The sequence below is a fragment of the Lepus europaeus genome, chromosome 9 (genome assembly GCF_033115175.1).
Source record: "Lepus europaeus isolate LE1 chromosome 9, mLepTim1.pri, whole genome shotgun sequence".
NCBI classification, from domain to species: domain Eukaryota; kingdom Metazoa; phylum Chordata; class Mammalia; order Lagomorpha; family Leporidae; genus Lepus; species Lepus europaeus.
The window spans coordinates 83,809,065-83,819,447 of NC_084835.1; the positions used below are offsets into that span (position 1 = coordinate 83,809,065).

Genomic DNA, 10,383 nt, shown 5'->3' on the forward strand with positions numbered 1-10,383 from the left:
CTTTTAAGCACTGTGTAAGAAAAGTATTTGGTTTTCTGTAGAAACAGACTACTTCTGGGCTGAAACTCTTAAACTGACTTAGAACTTTGTTATCCTGAAGACTTTCATTTCTTCTTCTTTTTTTTTTTTTTTAAAGATTTATTTATTTATTTGAAAGTCAGAATTACGCAGAGAGAGAGAGAGAAAGGTCTTCCACCCGCTGGTTCACTCCCCAATTGGCCACAACAGCTGGAGCTGTGCCAATCCGAAGCCAGGAACCAGGAGCTTCTTCTGGGTCTCCTACACAGGTGCAGGGGCCCAAGGACTTGGGCCAACTTCTACTGCTATCCCAGGCCATAGTAGAAAGCTGGATCAGAAGAGGAACAGCCAGGACTTGAACCGGCACCCATATGGGATGCCGGCACTTTGGGCCAGGGCGTTAACCCACTGTACCACAGCGCTGGCCCCAAGACTTTCATTTCTAACATCAAGAGTGTTACTCAGGGGCCGGCACTGTGGCACAGAGCATTAAAGCCCTGGCCTGAAGCACCGGCATCCCACATGGGTGCAGTTCTAGTCCAGGCTGCTCCTCTTCCTGTCCAGCTCTCAGCTATGGCCTGGGAAAGCAGTGGAAGATGGCCCAAGTGCTTGGACCCCTGCACCCACAGGGGAGACCTAAAAGAAACTCCTGGCTCCTGACTTGGGATCAGCTCAGCTCCAGCCGTTGCAGCCATCTGGGGAGTGAACCAGCAGATGGAAGACCTTTCTCTGTCTCTACCTCTCTCTGTAACTCTTTCAAATAAATAAAAATAAATCTTTAAAAAATAAAATAAAATTAAAAATTAAAAAAAAAAAAGAGTGTGACTCAGAGCCGGTGTTATGCTGTAGCAGGTCATGCTGCTGCCTGCAATGCTGGCATCCAGTATAGGCACTGGTTCATGTCCCAGCTGCTCCACTTCCAATCCAGCTCCCAGCAAATATGCCTGGGAAAGCAGTGGAAGATGGTCAAAGTGCTTGAACCCCTGTCACCCATGTGGGAGACCTGGATAAAGCTCCTGGATTCAGCCTGGCCCAGCCCTGGCCATTGCAATCATGTGGGGAGTGAAGCAGCAAATGATGGAAGACACCTTTCTTTCTCTTTCTCTTTCTCTCTCTCTCTCTCTCTCTCTCTCTCTCTCTCTCTCTCTCTCTCTCTTTCCCTCTCTCTGTAACTCTGCTTTCAAATAAAAAAGTGTCTTTAAAAACAAATAAAAAGTGTTACTCATTTTAAAGATTTCTCTGTATGATCCTGTTCTTTTACATTTTGTTTTTTATTTAATGTTATGGTGACTTCTTTCTTAGAACTTGAGCTATCTGCCTTTAAGTTAGGACTTCTAGGCAGCTGGCTATTTGCACTCACAGCTTTACTTACTACTGAGTTATCTGTAAAAAGAGTCCTTTTTTGCCTTGTGCCTCCAAGTTAACAGGTAAAGCAGAGTTAATGTTTTCTAAGCCCTGAGTAACAAGTTCAGCTGCCTGCAGGAGGCATATGTTCAAGGTACTATTACTTGTATTTGAGGGAGTCTGCAAAGGGGTTGTAGCCTCCTTAAGGAAATTATTTCCTCTTAAGAGTATCAACATCCCTTTCTGGTTTGGCCGTTGGCGAATCAATGCACTCACTCTATCAGTTTCTGTAACTGGTGCTGGAGAATCAAGAAGTTCAGACTTAGACTTCAAAGGCAAGCTCTTCTTTCAGTTACCGGTGACCCAGGATTTTTGCTATAAGCTTTTTCCTCTTCATTTAATCTTTTTTCAAAGAGTATGAGTTAAAGAAGTACTCTCTCTCCTGTGAAATAAATGTTTTCTTCTGTGGCTTCTTTCTTCTCCCTGGCAGCCTACTCTGCCTTTTTCAGCTTCATGGCCACTGACACTGCAGGGGAAATATTTTTGGATATCATCAGTTCTTTGTGTGGATAATCCTTCCTCTGGGCCATCTCGAGGGCTAAAGGACTCATCGAAGGTGATAAATGTCTTTTCTCCAGTTTCTTTGTCAAGATGAGTGTTGATTTGTAATTTGCTACAAAGAGGTGCTTTATTTTTAGGATCTGAGTGGTTTAGTTGTGGCGAGAGTTCCTGTTGGAGCAAGCAGTTCTGTTCCTCTACTGTTTTCTTAATAGAATTCTTAAGCTTCTCAGCTCTTTGGGCGTGCTGAAAGCTGGCTGGTATCTTGCTGTATTTTTTCAAGAATGCTAATTTTTTCTTCAGCCTAGCACCTTTACCTTCTCTCTGCAGCTGAGGGACTTCCTGTGAGGCTCTTCCATCATGTCAGAGGCTGAAACAAAAGAGCTGCTGTCTCCAGCTCTGGGCCTGTGGACAGAGACCCAGTAGGACTTGGGTCCAGCATGCACACAGGGAACGGGGACTAGTATCCCCTCAGTGCGCAGCTCATGCTGGCCTACACCTGATCAACCCTGGCATTCCTGGCTGTTTCTTATGTCCTACATAAGAACTGTAGGACAGGCAGAATTGTAGGACAGCTCCCCAAGATTCCCAGCCCCTCGTGTACATACACTCTTCCCTACTTATTCAGGTACGCACTTCCACATACTGTTGTAAAGGAGTTTGCAGGCGTAAATAAGATCTCTAATCAGCTGACTTTAAAAAAAGACAATTATCCAGGTGGGCCTGTCCTAACCACTTCAGTCCTTTAAACCTAAATTCAGTGGTCAGAGTCAAGAGAAAGGAGAAATACTTGAAATATAAGGGATCAGACACAAGTGAGATTCTCCAGAGCAGTCTCTGAAGATGGCAGAGGCCAGGTGGCAACGAATGTGGGCAGCAGCTGACTGCCAGCAAGAAGACAGGGCCTTGCAGTCCTGCTGCTGCAAAAGAATGGAATTCTTATGTTAGCAACATGAATGAGCCTGAATGCAAAATCTCCCCCAGAGTCTTCGGACAAGAACACAGTCCAGTCAAGGTTTGTTCGAGCTTGTGATACACTGAGCAGAGAACCAAGCAGGTTATGTCCCAGGACTTCTGATCTATCAGAAAATCTACTTCTGATCTACAGATCTATGAGTCAATAAATGCTTGGCGTTATTTAGATCACTAAATTACTAAATTTAGATCACTAAATTACTGCCACGATTCCTAACGGACGAAGTGGCAGACTCATACCACAAATGTGACATTCTCTCCTCCTAAAATCTCTTGGAAGGGTGAGGAAAGGCTACGATCCTTTGAAATGTTTTAACATACTGCTATGGACATAGCAGAAATACAGTGTAATTAATTTTTGCTGACTGAACTGTACTGAAACACAACAGAAAGGCTAAGCGAGGGATACAGATATTTGTCACTTTAGATTCCAGGCAGCTCTTACAGCAGCACTGTGCTAATGCCTGCACGTGGAACAGGGACCAAGGATGGGAAGATGGACCAGGTCAAAAATCCAAGCCTCCTTTCCAGAAACAGAAGCCAATTTTTTTCACCCTTTCTAGTGGGCTGCTAAGGATGGAAGTGAAGTAAGTGGTTACTACACCTCTTTAGTTGAACACCAGATGGGAAGAAGAGAGCCAAGACAAAAGAATCCAGTCTTCTAGGAAATTCTCTGCTCTTACCAGCCTCTCCTACGGCGCTGCTGACACACAGGTCTACAGGGAATATCCAGGCCACAAGAGTTGTGACCTCCACCATATTTGATTACTAGATATGTCCAGCATTCTGAAGGCATTTGACTACTACTCTCTGATGCTTGCTGTGGTGGGTGTTGATCAATGCTACTGTGGGGTTAGAGCAAGTATCCCTTCTAAAATGCACTGACTACATTCCTTGGCCTTGGCACAGCTTGATATCAAAACAAAATCGTGCATAGTGGGAGAAAGTATTCACATGCTTCTATCAGGCAAAGAACCAAGAGTATTGAAGCTACTACTAATTATTAACACTTTTTAAAAACCCAATTAGAAAAAAATAATCAGGCACGTCACAAAAGATATTGGAATAGTCAGTAAGCACATGAAAGGGTGATTTATATCATTAGCCATTGGAGAAACAAACTCAAACAATGAGATACCACTAGACATTTGATAGAATGGCAGCAATTTCTGAAGACTGCTGATGGGGAGGACATGCAGCAACCAGAACCCTCATACACTGCTGGTGAGAATGCAATATGGCGCAACTACTTTGGGAAATACTATTTTTAACCATTAAATATGTGTCTACTTTCTGATCCAGCAGTTCTACCAGGAGAAATGAAAGCGTATTTCCACACAAAAACTTATATAAGAACTTTCCGAGCAGGTTATGCTCAAAAAACTGTTTAACAACTAATATGTCCATCAGTTATACGCATACAACGTATCAGATGTACAGAACAAATGACTCTCAAACTAACTTCCTTCCAAAGCCCTTAATTCCAAAAAGAAACCCAGGCCCACACAAAATAATATGTTCTATAAGATTGTATTATGTTTAAAAACAGAGTCAATAGGGGCTGATGCCGTGCCATGGCAGGTAAAGCCACCACCTGCAGTGCCAGCATCCCACATGAGCCACGGATTCAGTCCCAGCTGCTCCACTTCCAATCCAGCTCCCTGCCAATGCGCCTGGAAAAGCAGTAGAGAAATGGCCCAAGTGCTTGGGTCCCTGCACCCAAGTCGGAAACCTCGAAGAAGCTCCAGGCTCCAGCCGTTGCAGCCATTTGCAGAATGAACCAGGAGATGGAAGATCTCTGTCTCTCTCTCTCTGTGCAACTCTGCCTTTCAAATAAATATTTTTAAAAAACCAAAAAGGTTGTGCTCCCTTTAAAACAAAAAAATTATGGTGAGAGGCGGCAGAACAGTGGTTACCTCTGAGGGTGTGCTGACAGGAAAAGGTTACCCCAGGATCTTCTTAGAAAGCTCTCTCTTGAGCTGGACGGTGGCCACAGGTGTGCGTTTTCCTGTATTCTAATTTTACCTCAACAAAACATTGAGCATTGGGGGTGGTGGGGGGGAACCTCTACCAATTACAGACTGAAGAAGCCACAGGCGCCTACAGAGCAGTCGTCGGGCGCCATGCTGTGAAGCACCAAGTAACACACTCCACCCCTGCTCTTAATGGGCGGAGAAGAGGAGCCAGGGAAAACCCTAATCTAATGAACCCACTCCGATGAAAAGCTCCTTGCCGGAACTGCAGCGCCTGGATTGCCAGATGCCCTCAAGTGCGGGCTTCACAATCGTTATCTCACTTAACCCCCTTAACCTCATGCGGAAAGACCGACAAAACCCACTCTAGCACGAGGAAGCCTGGGGTGGAAAAAGCACGCTCCCAAACACGAGGAAATGAATATGCCTTTGTTTCCTCGGGCGTCAGGGAGCTCGGTCCCTCTCGCGCTCGCCAACGCCGTAGCAAAGACTAAGGGGAGACTCGCCAACTTCTCCATGACTGGCTCTGAGCCCTGAGCCTCGCTCCAGAAGCGGCAGGGGCCCGTCCGTTGGTTCACCCCGCAATGGCCCTACACCCCTAAGGTGAGTGATTCTTCCACTAGAGCCCGCACGTCCAAAATTCGAGTCAAACTACTCATTCACACCAAAACCCAGCCCGTCCCACAGCACACGCGAGCCGGCGTCACCTCGGCCCCGCCCCGCCCCCGGGCGCGCACGCGCCCTCGCCGCTCGGCCCGGCGCACGCGCAGCTCGGACGAGCGACCGCGTACCTGCGCAAAGCCCGAAGCGGACACTTTTTTCTTCTTACTGGCGCCATAGCCTCCGCCGCCGCTGCCGTTGTGCGAAGGGCTGGCAGGCCTCTTCTTGCTGTTCCGGGCTATCCCGGGAGTGGAAGTGGCGGCCACAAGTGGAATTTGGGCCGCCATCCTCCTCTGAGCCTTCCTGCTGCACCCCCACCCCCACCCCGGGCCGACCCTGGAACTTCCGGCTGGGTGTAACTTCCGCCTTGGTGCTTGAAAACATGGCCTGGACTCTAGAGGATTTCGCGGACTCTGTCGGTGGGCTCTGGAAGGCGGAGCTGCAGCAGAGCGTGCTCTCTGGCGGCAAGGAGTCCCCCAGGCCGCTCCGAGCGTGGCCCCTGGGGCAAATTCTTGGAACTCCCCAGTGGCAGAGGAATAGGACAAGCCCCTGTGTTTTATAACAGCTACCTTTTAAGGAATGTAATCGTATTGTCTTTCCTCATTAACTTAGGCGATTGATGGATCACTTTTGATGTCCGAGAGTGAAGGTAGCGTCAGTGTTGGTGAACCAAAATGTTTGCCACGGAGCTGGCTTTCCCCGGAGAAAGGACTTGTGTATCGGTAGTGCCCAAATGTCTTGAAGGATGGAGGGGTTCTTAACCTTTTAGGGATCATAGACCCCTTTGAGCAAAGAAACTTTGCTGCCCCCATCCCAAATGTATAGCGATACAGACAAAATTTTATATTCAGATTTCAGGGAGTCGTAGATCTGCTAAAACCTATTTATGAATCTTAGTATCCACCCATTCTCTGCCTCATGCTACCCCATGGAGGTGCTGCTTATGATTGGGTAGCTAATGTCTTTTTTGGCTTCTGCTAGAATGTAATATCAATGAGGGGAGATCCAGTTGTGTCTTGTTCACTTACCTATCTTTGGTCACGGTACCTTGTATGTCTTTGGTACATTTTTTTTGTAATGAAGTCATCAGCAAATGAACAAACTCCCTGCAAGAACTAGTTGGAAGCCCGTGTGTTCTTATATAAGAAAGAGACCAAAGAATCTGGGTATTTAAAAGGAAAAAAAAAAGGGGGGGGGGGGCTATAGAATGCCTGAGGGTAGAAAGTAAATACACAGTTAGGGAAACCAACCATACTGTTCCTGACACCTTTTTTCTTTGAAGAAATAACTATTGAAATATTCACTCCCATGCCCAGTGTCCACCCCTATCCTCACCTGAATCTAGGCTTTCCCTTTCTTATTTCAAGGGCTCTCCTTCAACCAGCAAGTCACCAGAGCATGTTCTTTCTAGCATCCCACCCTCCTGCCACTCCAGTCACCTCCTCAGCTCACTTCTCTCCCCTGCTCCTGACCTGGCGGAACCATCTTGCAGTCTGGGTCCCTGAACAGCTGTGAGCTGACTAGAGGTCTGGTCTGTTTGCTTGAGGTGTTGCCAAAGTGATCAGCCTCAAAGGGGAGTTGCTCAAAGGAAAGCTTCCTTTACTTGTGATGAGTAAAGGAGATAAAGGGAAGGTACAGTTCCCTAAACACAGTGTTTCCCCAAAGAAGCAGTTGGCCAGGGCTTTCTCGCAGGGGTTAGAGGAGTGTTTAGGATGTAAGGGGTGAGGAGCAGGAGGGTCCTTCTGTTACTGGCATAGAATCTCAATATTTTATTTCAAGTTCTTTCCTCCACAAAGTTAAGAATTGAAAGCAAGGGCATAAATACAGTGCACAAGTGCGAGCAGGATTTATTTAAGAAAGAGGAAGTAAACATGCATTTCATGTGAGAGTATGGGAAACTCCAAGGAATAATACCCATCATGAGTGACTCAGAGAGTGGCCTGGGAGGAGGCCAGAGAAGGACCCATAAGCCAGATCTAAAAGCCAAAAAGGGGCACTCCCGTGAGGTACAGGGTGGTACCCTAATTGAAAATACAAATGGTGGAGTTTAGTGTCTGTAAGGTTTTCTGGGAGTTTCATGGAGCTCCCATGTGGAGTTTAACTTCCATGTAGCTATCATGGTGTCTCCTCCTTCCTGGTCCTATATGTAACATGGGTGCATCATGGGAAAATGGGTGTACTGGATTGACAGGTAAGGGTCTAAAGTTACAACGCAAGGCTACACAGAAATTGCTTTTAAAAATCTTCCAGGGCTAGCACTATGACATAGCAGGTAAAGCTGCTACCAGCAGTACCAGCATCCCATATGGGTGCCAGTTCGAGTCCCAGCTGCTCCACTTCCAATTCGGCTCTCTGCTGTGGCCTGGGAAAGTGATGGAAGATGGCCCAAGTCCTTGGGCCTCTGCACCCACGCAGGAGACCTTTAAGAAGCTCCCGGCTTCGGATCTTCAGCGGATGGAGGACCTCTCTCTCTCTCTCTCTCTGCCTCTCCTCTCTCTGTGTAACTCAAATAAATAAATAAATCTTAAAAAAAAAAAAAAAACCTTCCAGCTTCATTTATTCCTGCCTAACTCCCTACTTAGCTCCCCATATCACTTCCTGCTTGCAGTATATATCCAGGATGTAGAGAAGGGGGAGCCAGCAGGAGGGTCCTTCCTGCTCAGGCAGCATACATCTTCATTTGAACATCTGACTCACTCAGCCTGGTCTCTTGCAGCTGCCCTTGTCCTTAGAGATCTGGCTGCCTCTGACTGAGTACAGCATCACAAGATAAACTTTCCCAAAATGTCCTCTGAAAAAAAGCTTTGGTGGATAAACTGTTTCAGATTCTTTGCCCCTGTTCCTGCCTAAATCCTACACTTGCTTACACAGCCTCAGTGGGGAGTGTGGACCTCCATCTTTTCCTAACCCATCCCTGTGCCCAGACCTTCTTCACACTGGTTGCCAGAATGACTTTTTAAATCATAAATCCAATGCATACCACGCACTTCTATTCTTCAGGGCCCTTTTACCTTCAGGCTAACGTCCAAAGAAGTTTTTAGCTTGGCATAAAGATCTTTAATAACTGCTCTGCCCTCTTCACTTGCTTCATTCCCACACTTAATTCCTTGTGCTCCAGCCAGGGACTATTTCCTAGGGTATACATTGTTCTTATAACTCATCATACTTTTATTTCCATTGTTTCTTCTGCTAGGAATGCTTAGCCCCCTGCCTGTTATCCATTTTGCCTCAGTACAGATTCTACTTCCAATCAAAAGCCTTCTGCCATCTGACTATCCCCCCCTCCCCCAATTCCGCCTGGCCACAGGTGTCTTTCAGTGCATGGAGCACAAGGAGCTCTGCTGGGCCCTTTCCTGTGATGTTCATTGAATTCAAACAACAGCTCAATGTTTTAAGGAGTCAGACAAGTGGATGCACCACCATTTGGCTTCCCATTACTGAATTCAGTTCTGGTCTTGTCTGATTCTATTTTTTCCTGAAATTCTTCTGGTGGCTGAAACATCACCATCCTTTTGTTTTTCCTCTTTCCTAACAGCTGGCGTGTCTCTGACAGTCATCTTCTACCATGGATGATTTCTAATGCTACTACAGGTTTTTCAAAATATATGTAGTCACATCCCCCTACGGATGCACATTTTAAGTTTCCCAGGTAATTCTCATGATCAGTGAGGTTTGGAACCAGGATCTTCCTGCTCAATCCTTGCAGACTGATCACTCCTTGGGGCTTAGTCCAAGGCCCTCTGCCTCCCCAGTCTCTACTCTCCCTAGCCATCTCACTCACTCTTAGGGCCTCAATTGCCGTGTAAATGCAGACTGCTTTGATATCGGCATCTCTTGTCTGACACTCTCCAAAGGTGCCTAGCCAGGTACATAGAAACGTGGATGCTTAGAGGCATCTCATGCTCTGTGAGTCAAAAGCTGATTCATCATCACCTCTGCACCTCTGGAACATGTGCCACACCCGCCCACCCACCCCGTGTTTTGTGTCTCTGTAAATGCTAATTGTTCATCAGTTATTCAATCCCAAAGCCTAGGCAGTTGCCAGAGTTAGCAGGAATTAAGTGGCAGAGCATCAACAGGTGATAGAAATAAGGAAAGAGAAAAATATTGGAGGACACCAACTGAAGCAAGTAAAACTGGGGCCGGCTGGGATAAAACTTTCTCAACATCCACCTTGGCAGTGCCAGCCACTTCCCTTGGCTGGCTCATATAGGAACTCCACACACCCTTGTGCGTGTGTGACCCACCTATTCTCATATCCATTGGTAAAGATAAACGAACACTGATGACCCACATTCTGCTAGCTTACGTGTTCAGACAGCCTCCCCTGAGTTCCCTCCCCAGTTACTCCTGAGAAACTTACTTGACTCATGTACTTCCCCATGCACTTCCTCTTCAGCCTCCCTGCTGGCTCCTGCAGCTCATGTGACCCTCACCAAAGCCACACTTACTTTGGTGAAGGTTGCTGGAGCCTCTCCTGGGATGCTGATGCCCTGACTGGGGTACACCAGTTAAGCAGCCAGAGTTGTTGTTGTTGTTGTTGTTGTTTTAAATAGGAATCATTTAAACAATTTTTTAAAATTTATTTGAAAGGGGGGTGGGGAAACGTGTTTGTTCCCATCTGCTTGTTCGCTCCCAAAATATCCACAACAGCCAGGGCTGGGCTAGGTCAAAGCCAGGAGTCAGAAACAATATCTGGGTCTTCCACATGAGATTCAGGGACCCAAGTAGTTGAACCATTATCTGCTGCCTCCCACAATGCACATGAGCAAGAAGCTGAAATTGGATTGGAGCCAGGGAGTGCAGGAGGTCCAAGCTGTGTCTTTACTGGTAGGCCAAGTGCCTGCCTCTCAAC

At 46.7% G+C, this 10,383-nt stretch overlaps 1 protein-coding gene across 9 annotated transcripts in view; it reads right to left on the reverse strand.

Moving 5' to 3' along the window:
- The window catches only part of INO80C (INO80 complex subunit C), a 100,149-nt gene extending 94,287 nt beyond the window's left edge, over positions 1-5,862 (reverse strand). For 7 of the 9 annotated variants that reach the window (XM_062201554.1, XM_062201545.1, XM_062201553.1 and 4 more), the window contains exon 1: positions 5,660-5,806. In XM_062201554.1, the coding sequence (XP_062057538.1) occupies positions 5,660-5,706 (47 nt within the window). In that variant the 5' untranslated portion in view covers positions 5,707-5,806. Of the gene's footprint in view, positions 1-5,659 lie in introns of all 9 variants that reach the window. The other 2 variants (XM_062201549.1, XM_062201551.1) reach the window with 1 other exon arrangement.
- Between the last annotated feature and the right edge of the window lie 4,521 nt (positions 5,863-10,383).